Genomic DNA, 22,935 nt, shown 5'->3' on the forward strand with positions numbered 1-22,935 from the left:
GCTGAATTCAGTAAAAGGAGTTTCAAGTAAAATTACCAATTTATAAATAAAGACTTTGGCAAATGGACTTTAACCATATGGAGTATGCAATGATCTGATATGATTTCCACAGTGTAGATTTATTTGTGAATCTTCAATGTAAGAGTTGTTATAGTTGAAATAAATAGGATGTGAAATTATTTGAAAAGTGATTTTAAGTTATAAAAATCCATAAATTGTAATTATTATTATAGTACATCAATCCTTTAGTTCTTTTCAGTAATTAGGTATTTTTGTATGCTATTTGATGCAAGTTCAATGACTAATATTCTATTTCTCAAATCTCAGGTTATCAAACTGAGCTATGGAAAGATATTTTAAAAGAAAGGATAGAAAACACAACTCTCAGGACGACTGTATTTTTGGATACTGTTGGAACAAATCCATTCTGTAGTAAGTTAATATTTGTTAACAAATGAACTAATTATTAGTTTTATATACTAATTCAATTTTTATCCAAAATTCAAATTTCATTATGTGCTTTCAAGGAACTTTAAAATTTGCTAGAGGGTCAGTTGTACAAATTCAAATAAAATGAGCATATGCTTTGGGTAATATTCTTCCAAAAAACAATCGATGTCTTTTGTTTTCCCCCTCAATTTCCATGATTATTCTCCCATGTTTAGTGTTATGTCAGCATATAACAACTCACAGAGTTTAAGACATCTATCTACACTATTAGCGCCCCTTTGGAAACAAGCTAAATTATATAAATACAAAATGCGCAAGTAAATAATAATCTTGCCAATTTATTTAGAGTTAAACAAGAAGAGAAAATTTGGAGAACAGGAGAAAATCTCAGAAACTTATTAACGAATTAGATTTATGAGGAAGTATTAAAAAAAGTAAAATTATTCTGTTTAGTGATCAGGAGCTTAAAGTGGTTTAAATAAAGCAAATCCTATTATATGAAAATATTATGAAATACATTTCCATAGGTTTGCCATTGATTCTGGTTCCTGAGGAATAAATATTTGAAATAGACCCAATAAGATATTTTTGGTCAGTTACTGTAGATATTTTGCAGTCAAAGTTGTTACCAATTTTTAAGATATTCTTTAAATGTTTGTGAGGTGTCCTGTCATTTAGAATTGTTCAGTCGCTAAGTCGTGTCTGACTCTGCAACCCCATGGGCTGCAGCATACCAGGCTTCCCTGTCCTTCACTATATCCTGGAGTTTGCTCAAACTCATGTGCATTGAATCAGTGATGCCATCCAACTATCTCATCCTTTGTCGCCCCTTTCTCCTCCTACCCTTGATCTTTCCCAGCATCAGGATTTTTTCCAATGAGTTGGCTCTTCCCATCAGGTGGCCAAAGTACTGAAGCTTCATCTTCATCATCAGTCCTTCTATGAATATTTAGGGTTGTTCTTTGTTAGGATTGACTGGTTTGATATCCTTGCTATCCAAGGGCTGCTCAAGAGTCTTCTCCAACACTAGAGTTCAAAAGTATCAGTTCTTCAGCGACCAGCCTTCTTTATGGTGCAGCTTTCTCATCCAGACATGACTACTGGGAAAACCATAGCTTTGACTATGTGGAGCTTTGTCATCAAAGTGGTCTTTGCTTTTTGATACATTGTTAGGTTTGTCATAGCTTTTCTTCCAAAGAGCAAGTGTCTTTTAATTTTGTAGCTGCAGTTACTGTCAACAGTGATTTTGGAGCCCAAGAATATAAAATCTGCCACTATTTCCACTTTTCCCCCATTTATATGCCATAAAGTGATGGGACCAAATGCCATGATCTTAGTTTTTCTGAATGTTGAAATTTAGGACAGCTTTTTCACTTTCCTTTTCCGCCCTCCTCAAGAGGCTCTTTCAGAATTCAGAATTGGGCTCATCCATTTTTTCATTAAAATTTTTATTGAATTAAATTTAGATTCACATGCAGATGTAAGAACCAATGCAGAGGGATCCAGTGTGCACTTTATTCAGTGGTAAAATTTTGTAACACTATAGAATAAATATAATATCACTCAGTTCAGTCACTCAGTCGTGTCCAAATATTACACGATATTGCTACAATCAATCCATCTTATTTATATTTCCTCACTGGTGTGTGTGTGTGTGTCTAGTTCTCTATAACTTAATCATCATATATAGAGCTCTGTATCTATCACCCCAGTGAATATATTGAACTGTTCCATCACTATCAGACCTCTTGGGTGGCACTTTTATAGCTATATATATTAATACCACCTTCATATCCTACTGTTTCTAATTCTTAACATCCATTAATATATTCCTAAAAATTTGTAATTTTGAAAAATTTTATATAAAGGGAATTATTCACTATGTTTGGAGAAGGCAATGGCACCCCACTCCAGTACTCTTGCCTGGAAAATCCCATGGACGGAGGAGCCTGGTAGGCTGCAGTCCATGGGGTCGAGAAGAGTCGGACACAACTGAGTGACTTTACTTTCACTTTTCACTTTCACGCATTGGAGAAGGAAACGGCAACCCACTCCAGTGTTCTTGCCTGGAGAATCCCAGGGATGGGGGAGCCTGGTGGGCTGTCGTCTATGGGGTCGCACAGAGTCGGACACGATTGAAGTGACTTAGCAGCAGCAGCAGCAGCAGCATGTATCAATAATTCATTCGTTTTATTGCTGAATAGTATTCCATGGTATGTATGCACCAAAGTTTGTTTAATCATTCATATGTTGTAGAACATTAGGGATGTTTTTAGATTGGGCTGTTATATTAAAGCTACTTTGGATATTTGTATACATGTTTTCATGTGAACTTATCATTTCTCTGATATAAAGTCTCAGGAATATAAATACAGAATCAGAAGTTAATTTCACATTTAGCCTTATAAGAAATTGAGAAATTTTTAGCGTGGCTGACCATCTTATATTACCCACAGCAAAGTATGAGTGATCTAATGAGTGATTTCTTACTAGCATTTGGTGTTGGTCATTATTTTTTTTAAAAAATTATCCTTCCTGATAGTATATAGTGATATCTTGTTAAGGTTTTAATTTTTGTCACCCTAATGGCTTATGAGTTTGCATATCTTCTCTGTATGGTGAACCGTGTGTTTGTGTCTTTTGCTCATTTTCCAATTGGATTTTTTAAACTATTGGCTTTTGAGGGTTCTTCATATATTTTTATTGGTAGTCCTTCTTGCCTTGTTGAAGATTTGGTCTGCAAATATTTTTTCCTAGTTTGAAACTTGAGTCTTTTCATCTTCCTCACAAGGGCTTTCACAAGGGCAAAAGGGTTTACTTTTGATGAAGTCTAATTTATCGCCTTTTCTTTTCAAGGAACATTCTTTTGATATCTAAGAACTCTTTGATGAGCCCTCAGTCCTGAAGATTTCCATTCAAATTTTTTTCTAACAGTTTTATAATTATATGTGTTCCTTTAAACATACACAATCTTGTTTCAAATTTATATTGAAAAGCACATATCTTAGAATATCTAAAATAATTATTACAAAGAATAAAGAAGAAACAATCACTTTGACCTCCTTCTGCATTGCAACTTTTTTTCTGATTCTCTTCTTCCGTCCTCCTCTTTCACCTTTACGGCTTTGTGATTACAATCTTTGGAACTGTATTATGCCCACGTGAGTAATTCAAGACAACCTCTCTCTTCTAAGGGCAGCTTATTAGCAACCTTAATTACATTTGAATTCTTAATTATTCTTTGCCATTTCAGGTAACATATTCACAAGTTCCGGAGATTAGGACATGGACATATTTGGGGAGGTCTGCTACAGTTAAATATATACATGTGAGTTTTCACAGTCCACTGGTATCAGTATTTACCACTTCAAGTGAAATGTGAGAACTTCACTTCCATTTAGGTTACTTTACGTTCTCCACTTTTTAATATTACTGTCTCAAATATCAGATTATGTGATAATTTTATTTCAATTATCAAATATGATTTATCAGTTCACAAGGGTAAGGATAATTTATTGTGAAAGTGTTAGTCACTCAGTCCTCTGTGACCCCATGGTCTGTAGCCTGCCAGGCTCCTCTGTTCATGGAATTCTCCAGGCAAGAATAAGTGGGCTGCCATTCCCTTCTTCAGGGGATCTTCCCAATCCAGGGATCGAACCCAGGCCTCCCTCATTGCACGCAGATTCTTTACCGTCTGAGCCAACAGGGAAGCCCACTTTATTGTGTGTAGCCATATTTTTTTCTTTTCCCATTTCCCCTTTTTATTTTGTTGCTGCTGCATCGCTTCAGTCGTGTCCAACTCTGTGCGACCCCATAGACGGCAGCCACCAGGCTCTCCCATCCCTGGGATTTTCCAGGCAAGAACACTGGAGTGGGTTGCCATTTCCTTCTCCAATGCAGGAAAGTGAAAAGTGAAAGTGAAGTTGATCAGTCGTATCCAACTTTTAGCGACCCCATGGACTGCAGCCCACCAGACTCCTCCATCCATGGGATTTTCCAGGCAAGAGTACTGGAGTGGAGTGCCACTGCCTTCTCCATTTTATTTCTGAATACTCCAGAATTATTTACTTCATCAATTCCTCTGTGTTCCTTCTTACAACATGTAAGAATGAGTCTGCTAAAGAGAAATTCTTTGTTTTCTTTGAAAATGTCTCTATTCCTCCGTTATTCTCAAAGTATAGTTTTTCTGTGTATAAGAAATAGAGTTGAGTTCTTTCTTTTCGCACTTAAAAAGTGTTGTTATCACTTACTTCCTTTTGGCCTCTGTGGTTTCAGATTCATTGTAACTCAATTGGTTGTTCTCCTGTAGCTAACACATCATTTCTCTTTGGCCGCTTTCAGGATATTTTTCTTTTAGTGTTCTGAAGCTCGATTATAATTTTTTTTTGCTATAGTCTGACAGGTCCCTGGGGTTCTGTCCATTTTTTTTCTGTCTGTTTTTTCTCTGTTTTCAGATTGAGTGGCAGATTGATCTGTCATCCAGTTCACTGGTTTCTGTCCTCTATTATTTCCACTCTACTACTGAGACTATCCCATAAGTTCTGTGTCCATTATGGTAGTTGTCATTTATGTAAGGTCTACTTTATTTCCTTTTATAGTGTCTATTTCTTGGCTGAGACTTTTCTACTTCTTCATCTTTTTTCAACAGCCTCTGACTCTGAAGCATTTTTATGATGGTTGCTTTAAAATCCTTGTCGGATTTTCCCAGCATCTAATTCATCTCAGTGCTGGCATTAGTTGATTGTCTTTTCTCACCAGAGTTGTGATTTTCTTTGTTCTTGGTATAACAGATAATTTTCAGTCACATCTTGGACATTTTCTCTATGTGACAATTCAAATGATGTTTAAATCTTTTATTTTAGCAGGAGTTATATTGTTTAGGTTTTAGCTTTATGTATTCTGAAGCTGTGAGTTTTAGCTATATAGTTTCAGGATTTTCATATTTTCCTGGTGACTTGCTTTTTTTTTTTGCTTCATGATTAGAAATGCATCATTTTTTGCCTCACAGACATTTATCAGATTCTGACACAACAACAATTTATTTCATAGAGCCTTTAAATCTTGTGCCTTTTTTTCTATCTTTAATATTATATTCTGTATTATTTTCACTTATTTAACAATGAATAATTATTATGAATATTATCATTAATCAGATGCTCACTTATATTTACCAGTTTCAGTTTTCTACATTTTAACTTGTCCTTTTTTCCCTCCTCATCTCCTTCCTTTTGGACTTAATCTTTATCTTGCTAAAATAGATCCTTAATAACTTTTCACTAAGTAATGTCTCTCAGTTTGTTTCCCTGAAAATATCCTTATCGTTTTCTTACTCTGGAGTGCAATTTTACTCCAGAATAGAATTCTACACTGAGAGTCATTTTCATTGAGTACTTAAAAGATATTAATTCTCTTGTTTTAATATAAATTTATATTTTCATTTATTAGTAATCTAATGGAGATAATCTACAGTTTTATTCTTGTTAAACTTATATATGTATATATGCATTTATTTATTAATCTGTTAATTTAAATAATCTATTGTTTTCTTCTGGTTAAACTTATATATGTGTATATATATTTATTTATTCATCTAATAATTTAGTCATGATTTATTGTTATCATTTTCTAGTCTCAATGTTCAATCCAAGTCTCTATTAAAATTAAATGAAAAATGTTTGTTATTTCAAAATAAATATTCATGCCACATTTTATCATAGAAAACTGTCGTCACTCTGCTCTTCAAAATTCTCCCTTCAGAACAAGGTGGATTTTGTTTTTTCCAGAATTTATGTACCATAACCCTGGAGGATATTTCATGTAAATTTATGGAGGTCCTTAACCAATAGGGACTTGTAAATTTAAATTCTGTGTTACCTGGAGTTTATTTTAGTCTCAGGGAATTTTTTTTTTTTTCCACTTAAGACTAATACACAACCACTAGGAAGAATTTTCCAAGTTTCTCTTTCAATGACAAAGCAGAGCGCTAAGGTCCCTGACTCTGTGCAGGGTTTTTCATTTTGGCTCCATCACTCAGTGCTGCATGGAAGTTGACACTTCAGTCTCTGTCTCCATGCTACAACCAGTTCTCACGTCCTTTAGAGACCCAGGGCTTCAGTTCTTAAGACTTGCCTTTAATTTCTCTTCATTGCTGCCTCCTAGTATTTGGTCTTTCTTCATCTGTGCTTGGTTATATACCTAATTTATGAATTTTAACCCAGAATTTCTATGTAGTTATACCAGGAGTCAGGGTAATTATGTAACATCTCAATATATCATACTTCCAGGAATCATCTGAGCAATATGAGCACCCACTTTTTTGGGTGAGGGGACGAAGATATTTTATCTAATGCTGGGTAGTCACTGCAAAGTAAAAAGTGTTCCTTTATGTCTTTTGTGCTATCAGTTGATAAGGGCCAGTTACTTTGAGGTGTCCTAAGGATCTAAGTACTCTTAGCTGTTTAACAGAAACATTTAACAGCTAACATGCTCAATTTTTGTACATGTGTATCTCAGAAGAAAAGTTCATCTATTCCACATTCTGTTTCTATACATTGTCTTCCAAGAGTTTTGCATAATACTTGGGAATATTCACAGAGAGTAGGAAATTTCTGTGTAGCCCAGGCAATAATGGGTAAAGGGATGAGTTCAGTATCTTTTCCTCTGAAAGTTATATCAATTTTTGCAATGACATTTTGAAAAAGAGATACTATGATCTCACTCTATATAGGATTGTCTAATTTTATTGTCTGGCTTCCCTGGTGGCTCAGTGGTAAAGAATCCATCTGTCAGTGCAGGAGATGAGGGTTCCATCCTTGGCTTGGGAAGATTCCCTGGAGAATGAAATGGCAACCCACTCCAGTCTTCTTGCTTGGAAAATCCCATGGACAGAGGAGCCTGGCAGGCCATCGTCCATGGAGTCACAAAAGAACTGGACATGACTTAGTGACTAAATAACTGTCATTCCTAAATAGCCAGTGAAATTGGGAATTATATTTGTCAAGCAAATATAGGTAGGACTATTAATCATATAATTAAGGAACCTTATAATATTTACCTTAGATGTACTGATGGAGAAAAATTAATTAACCTAAATTCTGCTATTTTTTGGTTTTGAGACCAGTTAGTATTTACTAATTATTTGACCAACTTTTCAGCATACTCATGACTGACTGGCAAGCTTTCATTTTTTCAAGACTAGTGAAAATTTAACAAAAGGGAAAATCTATTACCTGTGTACCAAATGAGTGCCTCTCAATATTATTTGCAGATATAGTATGTGCCTAGATTACATAAATATATATTTACATGCATATTTGCACCAAAATAAAGTTTAAAAATAACATGAATTGCATTCCACATTTTTGTTTTGTAGCCTATTATTTTGTTCTCAGTATAATTGTTCTGGATAAAAATATGAAGGATGGCTATGTTACATTTAAATTATTAAACCAACTTGGAATCGTTGAAGAGCCAAGGCTCTATGAGTAAGTATAATTTAGTGTCTCTTTCTTTCGTAAGATATATTTTCTCAAGCATCCACTTTTCAAGATAATCCAAACAGTATAAATTTTCTATGCAGTGAGTCTTAAATTGTTAAATATTAAATGGATCTCTGATTGTCATATAACTAAATAATTTGTTGATGTTATACATCTAGCTACTGCAAGAGTTAAAAGAAAAAAACTTTCCACCTAATTTTGAGCACTCCTAGGATTTGTTATAATAACTATTGATATTATTCCATAATATTGATTTGGCCAAAAAAGTTCTTCCACATTTTTCTGTAACATCTTGTGGAAAAACCCAAATGAACTTTTTTGACCAACCCAATAGTTTATTACTTTAAACTGCTTAAAATTGTGTATAAATGTATATACCCATGCACACATATATTTGTGATTCATTACTTATTCTTATCAGACACATGCTTTGTTAGCTTTTAAATTTACTTATTCAAGTGTTATTTAGCACAACCAAATGTATTCAGGTGTTTCACTAAATAATGGGGATCCAAACTAAAATAGCAATGTTACCATTCTCGAGGAGGTCACAGAGTACTGGAGGAGACTAATGCATAATTACACGTTTGAGTAATAAGTCTTAGAGAAACAAAACACTCATGAACTATGGGAATCCAGAAAGAGAAGAAAGGAAATGTTCAAAAGGATGGTATTATCATCAGGGAATGGATGAGGGTGCTTTCAAAGGCATGGAGATAGAAAGTGGCTGAGTTCAGTAATAGCACACAGACTGTGGTCCTAGAGCAGTTGTTTCAAGCTTGTTCAGAAGGCAAACAAATTATGAGTCTTGATTTCAAAGAATCATGTTCTGTGCAGAATACTATTTTAAATACTGATGCATTTTATTCAAATACCTGATGAGTACATTTTTCATGAAAAATGTAAAAATATGAAACCCATATACAAGGTAAATCTGTCCATCTAAGTCTGGCCGATGGCCTTCATGTTTTTCTATTAATAATTCTTTGCTAATGAATTTAGTCATGCTTTGGGATATTAACTGTTTTAGATGCCATGGGAGTGAGAGACTTCTAAGTGATCTTTTATTTCCCTTTTCAAAATTAAAATAGGACTATTTTCTTGCTGGAGAAAATGTGCTATACAGTAGAAAGTGAGAATAATCTATAATTACATCATGCAGGGATATTCCCATTTACGTTAGTTTATAACCATCCCTCTTTCTCCTTCTCCTCCTCCTATTTCTCCTTCCCTTCCACCCCCACCTCTTCCTCTTCCTACTCTTTCTTTCTCTTATACATGCCCCTGTGCATGCATGTGTTATTTTTTCACTTAGCAAAATTAGGATATTTTTGCAAATGTGTTCTGCTTTCTGATGTTTATACTGAATGCTATAGCGTTTTGTTTTTTTCTTTGTACTATGTCACTAAAAATCACTTACACATTGTAATATGATGCCAAATATATTGATATGCCAATATAGGATTTAAAACCGAGTGTCAATATTGTGTATTCAGGATAGAATGACTCCTCACATGATGAGTAATGGGGAGATTAGTGTGAAACAGGTGCAGAGTGGTGGCTATCATGATAATTTATATGAAAGATAATGGGGGCTTGCATCAAGTCAGTGGAAGTGGGATTTTAGGATTTAGAATAGATTTGTTTTTGTGATTAATTAAATGTGAAAGTGAAGGGAAAAGTGACTAGGAGTGACTTTGAGCTTTAAATTTGGTGCCTATTTGAATTATGGTGTTATTCACTGAGCTAGGAGATACAAAGAGAGGAACCAATTTAACCATTCAATAACATGTCTTGAACTGTACTAGAAATTAAGGACAAATTTAGGGAAAATTAGATTTCTGTTCCTTCATACTTTTAGTCTAGTGAGCAGATAGAGTTTACAAACACAGTAAGTTCCCTACATATGGATGAGTTCCGAGAGTATGTTCATAAGTCCAACAAAGTTAGCCTAGGTACCCAACTAACACAATCGGCTACCTAGGACTGTACTGTAAGGTTTATAATACTTTTAACACAAATAATACATAAAACGCAAACAGACAAAAAAAAATAAGGAAGACATTTTCAATCTTACAGTACAGTACTTTGAAAAGTACCGTAGTACCAGCTATGTCTCTGCTGCTTGTCCACTTGCTTTCGGACATCCCGCTTGAGATAGCGAAGCCGTGCTACTGTACTCTACACAGTGCTTTTGTGTACTTTACTGTGCGCAGCTACTTGTAGAAGATTAATGCATGTCGTAGTGTACACCAGACACAAGGACTAACATGTGACTGGACATGAGAACACATGTTCACATCTTTGAAACTTCACAACTTGAAGATTTGTATGTGGGGAACTTCCTGTGCATAATACAAATAAAATAATGATATTCACTATTTCTGTTTCCAAGCAACTTTTTTTTCCCCAAGCAACTTTTAATATCTATATTGAGCTCTGGAGAAGGAAAGGGCAATGCACACCAGTATTCTTCCCTGGAGAATCCCATGGACCAAGGAGCCTGGTGGCTACAGTCCATGGGGTCACAAGAATTAGACATGACTTAGTGACTAAACCACCACCACCATATTGAGCTAGGCACTGTACTAGAAGCTGAATATACTAGGATGAGAAAAACATGATACTACCCTCATTAAATGTATAGTCTAATAAAGGATATAAAATAAACAAGTAGTGATAAAATTATGTAAATAAGATCTGTCTGTGAAAAATGTCTAGAGGCAAACCACAGAACGTATGGGAACATAAAATAGTGGAGTCACTAAAGCTTTTTCTAAGGACTTTTTATATTTGTTGAGACAAAACTGAGGAGCAGAAGTTAATCTGCTCTGCTGATTCCAGGTAGAGGGGCCAACAAAGGCAAAACTCCTGAAGCAGGAGGAAGTGTAGTCCATTTCAGGAGCTGAAGGAACTTTGATATGTCTGAGAACAGAGTCAGGGGAAGGAAGAGAATGATGAGACAGGTAGAAAGCACCTAGATTTTGTAGGAATTAGAATTTGTAGGACATGTTCAAGGGTTTTTATTTTAGTCACTGAGCAAGTGAAAACCAATAAAGTATTTGCTTTGGGGCAGTCTAGATAGAGCCAGGACTGGGGTTTTGTTTTGGAAAAACAGTTTGACCAGAGTGGATTGGAGAGTGAAAAGACAGGATGCTGTTGCAAGAATAAAGGCACAGAACAATGGTGCCCTGAGATAAGGTGTTTTCAGTGGAAATGAAAAAATGAGGATGAGGATGGATGTAAAGAAGATTCAAGATATCCCAAAGAGTGTAGGCACATAGCATAGATTAGATGTAGGAGTTGAAAGAGAGGATGATCTGAAGGGTGAAGTCTAGTTGTCTGGTATGGACAGTGCATTGTGGTTCCATGTAAAATTATAAGGAAGTTTCTGAGCTACAGGGCTTTTGGTGAGAGGTGAGTGTTGGGGAACATGTCATTAAATTTGAACTTACTGAGCTTTAGGCATTCTTGAGATATCCAAGTAGACATGGTGAATAACAGTTGTCTGGGTCTCATTAGACAGGGCTCATCTGGAGGTAGAGACATGGTGATCAGGAGCAAACAGTTGGTATTTGGAATGAATGGAGTAGATACGAGTTTTGTGGGGAAGACAACAATGTTTCCATCTGGATACCTGACTTTGAAGTATCTCTGAGAAATCTAGATAAGTTCTTGGACAGAAGTTAGAGATGTGACCAATGACATTATGTTCTGTGAAAGAGGAGGTAGTCACTCTGACAGGGATGGGTTTTGAGGGGAGTGATAACAACCTCTTTGGGGTCTAGATGCTTTGGAGAATCCAAAGGAGAAGGGAACAGGCCAAATATAAGATGGCACAAGTGCTGGGTGTACCGCAGGTTGCTTTTCAGCCATTCTGTGTGTGACAGGTGCCTCAAACAAAGAAATTATTTAACACATTTTTTAAAAAATTTCTTGTCCTCTACTTTTCCTTTCCCTTCCCTCCCCCTCCTTTTCCTTCTTTTCTCTTCTTCCTTCATTCCTTCCTTCTTTCCTTCATATCTCCCACCATCTTCTCTCCCCTCCTCCTTCCCTTTCTTTCCTTCTCCTCTTTCTTCCTATTTTTCCTCCTCCTCCCTTGTTCTTTCCTTTAGAGGCAGACAGACCCATGATATGATAAAGTGGCACAGAACAGGAAAGGATTATTATTTGTGGGTCCAGTCTATTCACAGAATGGTGATAGCTGTTCAGGGGCTTATAAAAAGTAGCAAAACATGGATTCTCTAATCTTAGACAAGTGTAGAATCTAGACACCGAGGCGGAAAGACAAGATGTCCCAATTTTTCTCCAAAATATTTTCCCCAAATATTTGAGTGTGGGCGTTACATATCTTTTTACTTTATCTTGTTTTTAATTAGTTTATACTATTTTAATAAATGTCACATATTTTATTTGTTTGGCCTTTTCACTGTAAGATTGGTATTTCTACCTAACATTGATACGGTTATATTGATTTTAAAGTTGTATTACATTTCAAATTACTAATATGATGAGATATCAAATTTTATATTTAGGAGGCACAAAATATTTTATAAACTTCAAGAATTCAAGATTCTTGGTCAATTTTTAAATGATGTTGCAAATATTTCAAGCATCGGTTTGGCATATTTTCAAAGCTCAAATCAACAATGTTCCAGGTGCAAATACACTATTCAGCTTCTCAAGCTAAAATCACTTACATATCCAGAAAGGTAAGAAAACTAAATTCTAATTCCAATGTTATCTTTTAACTTGAAAATATTCCTTTGCTAAGGAGTGGTTTAAAAATTCATGTACTCAAATGTTTATTGTATATTTTAGATTATATTTATAAAGACAGTAGACAATCTAAAAAGTATATACAATTTTTTGGCTTAAATGAGATTTATTTTGGAATCACATTATCCAAGCAGAGAAAAAAGATATATAATTACTTCATGAGATACAGTAAACATGAAAAAAGTTAAATAAATGTCTGCCTTAGAATTTTAAGTTATTTCAATAGAGTTCTGGATTGCTAAAAATGTCTCTTCCTTTGTTGACTGCAACACTTTATCTTTATTTCTCTTTATGTTCCTGTATTTATATACTTGATTTCCCAATTACCTTTTTGTGAATGTTGAACATAGAAAATACGAAATTTTGGAGAATAAAAATGATAAAAATGGTAAGTGGTAAGAATATTCATTTAGATGAGGTATATATTCACAGAGAGGGGCTGGAAAATTCTTTGAAATAATTTATAAATTATTTTGTAAGCTTTTGGCATGAGAATATTTAGTCATTCAAAAGTTAATGAGTGATAAGTTATTGTAATGGAAAAAAGTCAAAGGGTAATTTTACTTTTGCCATTGACTGAAATACTTACAAAAATATCAAATATATGGGCATCATCAGTTAGGAATATTAGCAACACCATTGCCCGACAAGTATATCAGAGACAGAAAGAAACTTTGGTGGCGGGGAGAGCAGTCATATATAAAGGACTAGAGCTGCAAGATTTTTAACCTTCAACTGATCTCTGTATCTATTATTTTAACTATGTAAAGTCTATACTAAACATAAGAGTAGAAACTATATTTATAGTGCTCAAAAAATAGATCTTAGGTCAAGTTTATTGCACCATCATATTCCCCTGGTCTCCTCCATTAATACCTCTCTGAGCCTCAGGATGGTAAATATAAGTAAAGAAGTGTAGTTGCTGTAATTTTACATGCTCTGTTTCTGGCACTTAAATGGTATCAATACATACCCACTGTACAGATTTCACCAAATAACTTGCTCATTAAGGATCTCCCACTCTTCAAAGGTAAAGCAAGAGGCCAGCTCCCTCCCTCTGCCCCCTTTGTCTAACTAACTTATTCATTGTTGTCATCGTGGTAAGAAAACTTAAAGTGAGATCTACTTTCTTGGCAAAGTTTTAAGTGCACAATAGTGTTTGTAATAGTCACGAGGTTTACAGCAGGCAAAAACAAGCAAACAAAAACCTCTTACAGGGCTTTCCTGGTAGCTCGGTAGTAAAGAATCTGCCTACCAGTGCAGGAGACATAGGTTCAATCCCTGATCCCTGATCCCATGGGATTCCACATGCCTGGAGCAACTAAGTCTGTATGCCACAAATACTGAGCCTGTGCCCTAGAGCTTAGGAGCCACAACTACTGAGCCCATGCAACTACTGAAGCCCTAGAATCCATGCTCTGCAACAAGAGATGCCACTGCAATGAAAAGCCTGCATAGGGCAACTAGAGAGTAGCCCTTGTTTGCCACAACCAGAGAAAATCATGTGCAGCAACAAAGACCCAGCACAGACATTAGTAAATACGATTTTTTTTTTTTTTTTAAAAAAAGACTGCACTTCCACTGCAGGGGATGAGGGTTCAAAAAAAGAAAAAAACTTACAAAAGACAGAAAATCCAAGCATAAATTCCTAAAGATAAAGGAGATATGTGCATGCTAAGTTGCTTCAGTCATGTCTGATTCTGTGACCCAGTGGACTGTAGCCAGCTAGGCTCCTCTGTTCATGGGATTCTCTAGGCAAGAACACTGGAGTGTGTTGCCGTTTTCTTCTCCAGGGAATCTTCCTGACCCACGGATCAAACCTGCATCTCTTTTGTCTCCTGCATTGGCAGATGAGTTCTTTATCATTGGGGCTACCTGGGAAGCCCAGCGGGCTATGTAGCCAGTTGTAATTGAAATTCCATGGAAGATGTGGCTTCTGGCTTGGCTGCATTCAAAGCATGAAGGATTTTTGCGTGGTATCTCTTGGCTCAGGCATTAACATTGCTTCATTCTCAGTCTTCATGGTATTAAGTCAGTTGCCCATACCTACTTGATTCCAAGTTCAACTCCCACAGGAAAAGAAATAAAGTTTAAAGATCCCACTGCATCTCACTGGTTTTCATTGGGCAAATTCATGTCTCTGAACCTCACACTGTGTTCAGGGAATTCAATTCTTCTGATTGTCCAGGGAAATAAGTTCCTTCATTGGTTTATGCTTAACTTTGAGACAAGATGGGATCAAATTTATCCAAAGTTTATATAGACTGAGGGTAGAGTAAAGAAAGATGAGGGTATTATTACATGAAAGGGATAGATGGTTGGTGACAAAAATCACAGGCCACTACAGAGAGACTGAAAATATTTTGATATCAGGCAAAACATTAATTAAACATAGATTGTCCTCCTTGTAATATATCCTGTGTGTGTGTTAGTCACTTAGCCGTGTCTGACTCTGCAACCTCATGGACTATAGCCCACCAGGCTCCTCTGTCCATTGGATTTTCCAGGCAAGAATACTGTAGTGGGTTACCATTCCTTTCTCCAGGGATCTTCCCAACCCAGGGATCAAATTGAGGTCTCCTGTATTGCAGGCAGGTTCTTTATCATCTGAGCCACCGGGGAAGCCCAATATATCCTACTAAAGTTAAATATTGATTTTACTATAAACCATTATTTTGACTGGCTGACACAGTTAACTTGTGAATGAAAGCAATAAATGAATAGTTAAGCTAGAGAATGCAAATTAAGATCATTTAAGATCTGGGTACTTCAAACAGTTGGGGGTTAGGTTTCTTAAATAGGTATGTTTATGTTCCTGCATGGCTATAATTTAATATTTTGACTGATAAGACAGGTAAGAATAAACATTGAAGTAACTCCTCAAATAATTTACTCCAGTGACATAGAGGGTTTATATACAAATTTAGACATTTTTCTTTTTTCAAATTAATTAAACATTTAAATCTCTAATTTTGTAGCTTTGGCCTCTATGTTTTACTTACTTTAGGATAACTTCTCTTGTTAATTCAGTATTGGTTTCATTAAATATTTTCAAGGTTCTTTTGAAAAATATAAAAATATAAAAATATAAAAATATTGAAAACATTATAAATGAAGCTTAGATTTAATGAGGTTCAGTATTTGGCTAAGAAGATCCAAAAACTATCTTCAGAGAGTAACCACAGAAAACCAATTCACAGTTATGCTATTTGTGCTGAAGTCATTAATACTTCATTTTGTCTTTTAAACTTCCCAATTAAAAGTCCAAGGTACCCTGGGAGAATGTGGGAATTGAAACTCTAGAATTCTGAAGGGTGTTTAAAGGAAGCAATTTTGGCAAAACTATTTTACATTTTTAACAAAGTTTGTTCATTCATTCTGAGACTTGTCCACCGTCTTCACTATCCACACCCCATTTTCTTCTGGATCCTCAAATGATGTTCTAGGTCAGTGTAATGTCGACAGGTGATACAGATTAAGAACTCTATAAACAATGTCAACAGTGTGAACAGTCACTGTGTGTTTCTGTCTATATATGCAACGTAAGCTGTGCCTCATATATGAATTATGTGGTTTTAGGATGGCTAGGAGAAGGCAATGGCAACCCACTCCAGTGTTCTTGCCTGGAGAATCCCAGGGACGGGGGAGCCTGGTGGGCTGCAGTCCATGGGGTCGCACAGAGTTGGACATGACTGACGCGACTTAGCAGCAGCAGCAGCAGCAGGATGACTGGATATGAGTTTTTTTTCATACCATTAGAGTATTGAACATGAAGGTTATTATACCTAAATGTTTTTAGAAATCCAGTATTTTAATTACCATATTAAGGGACAAGATATTATTTTCTACGTCTAAAATTGTTTTAGGTTAAAGTTTTGTTGCAGTTGTGTACGATTTTTGAAAAAGTTTGATAATTAGGATAAGTGATTATCTTTTTAAATTGTCTAAAATTATCACATAATTTTACCTGATAATTGTATAATTGGACAATGTAAGCAGGAAGTTTCAGGTTAAAATTCTAAAAACTACAGCACATATATTTTCAATAACTATGCTTACCCAATGGCTCAGTAGGTAAAGAATCCACTTGCAATATAGGAAACCTGGGTGACACAGGTTCAGTCCCTGAGTCAGGAAGATCCCCTGGAAGAGGGAATGGCAACCCATTGCAGTATTCTTGCTTGAAAAATCCCATGGACAGAGGAGCCTAGTGGGCTATAATCCAAAGGGTAGCAAAGAGTCAGACACAACTGAGCAACTAAGAATGCAATGCTGTAAGATGCAATTATATAAATACCAAGTAATCAATACACATCTTAACAAAATTTGATTAAAAGTACATTATATAAATATATAAATAAAATAGTAACTAAATATAAATGTATTTTACAATCAATCCTCATTCATAAAATAGTTGCTTTTCTTTATATTTTTGCCTTGTAATATGTTCCATAGCTTTTCAGTGTCATTTGTAAAATATATATTTGACTCCTAGCAGATGCTCGACTAGGGGCTTCCCGGGTGGTGCTAGTGGTAAAGAATCCGCCTGGCAATGCAGGAGAGATGCAGGTTCGATCCCTGGGTTGGGAAGAGCCCTGTAAGAAGGCATGGGGAATTCAGTATTCTTGCCTGGAGAATCCCGTGGACAGAGGAGCCCTGTGGGCTACATCCATAGGGTTGCAAAGAGTCGGACACAACTGAAGTGACTTAGCATTCATGCACAGATGCTCAATTTATAGCAGTCCTTTCTTTTCATTTTCATTCCCTTATCTTGTTGGTCCCCAATTTAACTTTTCTTATACTCATTTTATCTATACACATATTTTTCAAGCAACAGACTGGACAAGTCAATAATTATATGAAAAATATTGGTCTGTTTTGCCAAAATAATTCATCAATAAAATGCTTTGTTCCCCCAAATTCTGTGAAGCTATGTCTCATTCTGCAACCTCATAAACACCTCTGCTAAGTCACTTCAGTCGTGTCTGACTCTGTGCGACCCCATAAACGGCAGCCCACCAGGCTCCCCTGTCCCTGGGATTCTCCAGGCAAGAACATTGGAGTGTGCCATTTCCTTCTCCAACGATGAAAGTGAAAAGGGAAAGCTAAGCCGATCAATCGTGTTCGACTCCCAGGGACCCCAGGGACTGCAGCACCAGGCTCCTCTGTCCATGGGATTTTCCAGGCAAGAGTACTGGAGTGGGGTGCCATTGCCTTCTCCGATAAACACCTCTACCTTCTTGTAAAAGTTTCATTCATTGCTAATTTGTAAACTTCTTATCCAAACACTATATTCACTTCTACCACACTTCTCACTCTTAATTTAGTGATCAGAATAATCCTCATCCATCAGAGTTGTTGGGGATATAGGAAGACTCTGAGCAGAGTTAAGAACTTCAGAAAAAGAAATCTGCATTGGTTGCAAATTTAGCTGATAAAATGGAATTTATCTTGTGAGTTATTTGCCCTAAATTCAATTCAAGCTTCTCTTTTAGGGAATGAATATTTTAAAAAGTGTTGGACAAGACACTTGACAGTCCCTTGAACTGCAAGGAGATCAAATCAGTCAATCCTAAAGGAAATTAGTCCTGAATATTCATTGGAAGAACTGATGCTGAAGCTGAAACTCCAATATTTTGGCCACCTGATGCGAAAAACTGAGTCCTTGGAGACCCTGATGCTGGGAAAGACTGAATTCAGGGGGAGAAGGAGACAACAGAGGACAAGATGGTTGGATGGCATCACCAACTTGATGGACATGACTTTCAGCAAGCTCCGGGAGTTGGTGATGGACAGGAATGCCTGGTGTGCTGCAGTCCATGGAGTCGCAAAGAGTCGGACATGACTGAGCAACTGAACTGAACTAAGGAAGATTTTTAATTTTTTTCACCAAGGTGTATTTTTTGGATGATGTATATGATTTAAGGAAAAATTATTGTATGTAAAGGATTGATGACTTAATTCAAGATTTAGGCATTAAAGGGAATACCAGAGAAGTTTGGCTTGTTTTACTATTAGTGAACTTCTTATAAGAAGTTTATAAGAAATTCTTATAAGAATAATAGTGGTTAAATTTATTTTTGGTTGTTGTTCAGTATCTCAGTCCTTGTGACCCCATGGACTGCAGCATGTCAGGCTTCCCTGTCTTTCCTCATCTCCCAGAGCTTGCTCAAACTCATGTCCCTTGAGTCAGTGATGCCATCCAACCATCTTGCCTCTGTTGTCCCCTTCTCCTCCAGCCTTCAGTCTTTCCCAGCATCAGGGTCAGTGAGTCAGCTCTTCCTTTCAGGTGGCCAAAGAATGGGAGCTTCAGCTTCAGCATCAGTCCTTCTAATGAATATTCAGAGTTGATTTCCTTTAGGATGGACTGGTTGGATCTCCTTGCAGTCCACAGACTCTCAAGAGTCTTCTCCAACACCATAGTTCAAAGCATTAATTCTTCAGCGTTCAGTCTTCTTTAAATTTATTTAGCATCTACTACATCTCAAATGCTATTTTTACAATCTTTGCAACAACTCTATGAGTTAAGTATTTTCTTTGTTTTGTTAGTAAAGAAAGAGAAACTCAGAGGTTTAAAATAACATGTCTAAGGTCTCTTAGCTGAGAATTGCCTTCGTTATGACAGGAAGCCAGACTTTTCTTGGTTTTATTCATTTGTTGTTTCCTTTATTTTTAGTTGCTGCTATTTTTATAGGAATAAAGTTTTTCACTAATTAATATAGTCAGTTATTCTCATTGTGGGACATTTGGGAAATTAATTCACATGTAGTCCTGTAACTAAGAGATAACACCGTTAATATTTTGTCATGTTTACATATAATCACACATGCTACAGTGGAATCATGAATTTAATTATTTGATTCACTGTCTTCTTAATCGTGTTTTACATAGACAAGTGTTAGATACAACTCCATTGCTGGTTAAGTAGAAATAGGGTAAAGTCATTAGGATATGCCATAGAGGAAAAAATAAGCATATGTGTCATTTTAATTTTTATGGAAAGATCTAATCTATTTTTTTTACATAAAAATTTAATTTTTATGTAAAATATAAATAATTTTAATTTTTATGTAAAATCTAAAATCCACACTCTAAATAGTGTCGTTTTAAGTTTTATGTAAATTCTAAACAGAAAGTCATTAGGATATGCCACAGAGGAAAAAAATAAGCATGTGTGTAATTTTAATTTTTATGTAAAATCTAAGCAGAATTTTTATGTAAAATCTATCTAAATAGATAGACTATGAAAATTTGTTAAATTTATAAAATTTAGATGCAGTTACTTGTACTCAGGGAAAAAACTAAAATACATTTTGTGGGTGGTTAACAGAACTCTTAACATTCCCTGTTGGCTGTGGATGCTAACAGATGCTTGAATGAAATTCATGCTTTAAGTTTAATTACCTAGATAATTGCAGTAACCGTTTAGTTGCTTTTCCTGTTTAGATCTGTCCATACAGATAATGTGCAATTAATGAGAATTAGCACTGCCAAACTATTGGGAGTGTGAGTGATAAAAATGTGATGCCTTATGGTCCAGAATAAACTGTGTATCTAACTCAGTCAATAATTAGCTGTCTGTAACAAACAATGATGGAGACTACACAAACAATATAGTTCTTCTGAGCATTTCCAGTAGACTAGCCATTCAAACGTAGGGACTGAGAGGAATATTTGTAGTGGAGGTACCTGGGTGACTTCTTGAGAAAAGTTGAATTAAATCTACTTTAAAAATGTTTCCTTAATAAGTAAAATGTACTTTTTTCGGCATATAGTTCTATGAGTGTCAGTAAGCACATAGAGTCATGTAACCACCACCACAATTAATATACAGAACATCTCCATCAATCACAAAAACTGCCTTGTGCTGTCCCTTTATTTCCAACCACCCACACCTACTCTCTGGCAACCTCTGCACCTAGATTTGCCTTTTCAAGAACTTTATATAAATGGAATCATATGGTATATTGCCTTTTAAATATCATTTATTTCACTTACCTTTAGACATTTAAAACTCACCCATGTTGTTGCTTATATCAATGGAATGTTATTGATACATAGTATTTCATTGTATGTATATACCACAGTTCCTTTATCCTGCTGCTGCTAAGTCACTTCAGTCGTGTTCGACTCTGTGCTACCCCAGAGACGGCAGCCCACCAGGCTCCCCCGTCCCTGGGATTCTCCAGGCCAGAACACTGGAGTGGGTTGCCATTTCCTTCTCCAATGCATGAAAGGGAAAAGTCAAAGTGAAGTCCCTCAGTCGTGTTCGACTCTTAGCAACCCCATGGACGGCAGCCTACCAGGCTCCTCCGCCCATGGGATTTTCCAGGCAAGAGTACTGGAGTGGGGTGCCATTGCCTTCTCCATCCTTTATCCTAGTTGGAGCAAAAATATAATTTGTTCATAATTTTTTATATCTGTCCAGGATAAAGCCAAAATAAATATTTACCTACAGCTTTTTATGTGAACCTAAGTTTTCATTTATCTTAAGTTCCTAGAGATTGTAAGGTCATATTGTGAATGTCAGGGCTTCCCTGGTGGCTCAGATGGTAAGAATCTGCCAGCAATGCAGGAGACCCAGGTTTGATCCTCGGGTTGGGAAGATCTCCTGGAGAAGGGAATGGCTACCCACTCCAGTATTCTTACCTGGAGAATTCCATGGAAAAGAAGCCTGGTGGGCTACAGTCCATGAGGTAACAAAGAGCCAGACATGATGGAGCGACTAACATATTCACTTTTCACTTTCATTGTGAGTGTATGTTTAACCTTATAAGCAACTGCCAGGCTGTTTTCCAAAATAACTGTACATTTTGCATCCCCACTGGCACTTACCAGAGTTCCATTGCTCTCTTACACCCAAAACTGCAACTTCACCAGTTTTTTGTTGTTGTTTTTGCTATTCTAATACTTGTGTAGAAAACAAAAACACTTCTGTTCACTATGCTTTTAACTTGTATTTCTCAAACGACAAATGATATTGATGACTTCTGCCATTTAATTGAGGGTATCTGCATCTTTAAATTTAATGTAATTGTAGGTATTGCTGCTGCTGCTGCTGCTAAGTCGCTTCAGTCATGTCCGACTCTGTGCGACTCCAGAGACGGCAGCCCACCAGGCTCCCCCGTCTCTGGGATTCTCCAGGCAAGAACACTGGAGTGGGTTGCCATTTCCTTCTCCAGTGCATGAAAATGAAAAGTAAAAGTCAAGTTGCTCAGTCGTGTCTGACTCTTAGCCACCCCATGGAGTGCAGCCTACCAGGCTCCTCCATCCATGGGATTTTCCAGGCAAGAGTACTGGAGTGGGGTGCCATTGCCTTCTCCAGTTGGGTTTAAATCTGCCATCTTGCTATTTTATTTTCTGTTTGTCCCATATTTTCTTTGTTCCCATTTTCTCATTGTCTGCCTTTTGGATAAATTGAGGAGTCTATGATTCCATCCAGAGGAGGACATGGCAACCCACTATAATATTCTTGCCTGGAGAATCCCAAGAACAGAGGAGCCTGGCAGACTATAGTCCACAGGGTTACTCAGAGTCAGACATGACAGAAGCAACTTAGCATGCCTGCTTATGATTCCATTTAAGCTTCTTTATCAACGGAAGTTGATTATTAGTTGTTTCTATGGAGTTATATTATAATCTTCATTTTATCACAGTCTTAAAGTGAAAGTGAAGTCGCTCAGTCATGTCCAACTCTTTGTGACCCCATGGACTGTAACCTACCAGGCTCTTCTGTCCATGGGATTTTCCAGGCAAGAGTACTGGAGTGGGGTGCCATTTCCTTCTCCAGGGGATCTTCCCGACCCAGTGATGGAACCCGGGTCTCCCGCATTGCAGGCAGATGCTTTACCGTCTGAGCCACCAGAGAAGCCTGCAATCACAGTCTACCTCAAGTGAATTTTACCACTTCACATATAACATGAGGACCTTACAGTAGTATACTTCCATTTCTCTCTTGTGCTGTTCTTGGCATATATTTTAATTATACATGTGCTAAAATCTCTATAAAGTGCATCACTTTTCTTTAAAGAGATATTTCTATTAAAATACATGAATAATTAGAAAGTCTTACATATTTTCCCCATACGTTTACCGTTTCTGGTGTACTTCTAACCCTTATTAGATGCATATTTTCATTTGGTACAATTTACCTTAAGACAAAAGGAGCTCCTTTAAGATTTTTTTGTAAGATCTGACAGTTGTGAAT

The 22,935-nt window shown here is 36.4% G+C and overlaps 1 protein-coding gene across 4 annotated transcripts in view; it reads left to right on the forward strand.

Annotated features, from left to right (window-relative positions):
- The window catches only part of LIPI (lipase I), an 80,502-nt gene that overhangs the window by 48,136 nt on the left and 9,431 nt on the right, over positions 1–22,935 (forward strand). For 2 of the 4 annotated variants that reach the window (XM_061429775.1, XM_061429730.1), the window contains exons 7-9: positions 328–432; positions 7,823–7,934; positions 12,485–12,661. In XM_061429775.1, the coding sequence (XP_061285759.1) occupies positions 328–432; positions 7,823–7,934; positions 12,485–12,661 (394 nt within the window). Of the gene's footprint in view, positions 1–327; positions 433–7,822; positions 7,935–12,484; positions 12,662–18,223; positions 18,856–22,935 lie in introns of those variants that run through there. The other 2 variants (XM_061429809.1, XM_061429856.1) reach the window with 2 other exon arrangements.

Source organism: Bos javanicus, chromosome 1, assembly GCF_032452875.1.
Source record: "Bos javanicus breed banteng chromosome 1, ARS-OSU_banteng_1.0, whole genome shotgun sequence".
NCBI classification, from domain to species: Eukaryota; Metazoa; Chordata; class Mammalia; order Artiodactyla; family Bovidae; genus Bos; species Bos javanicus.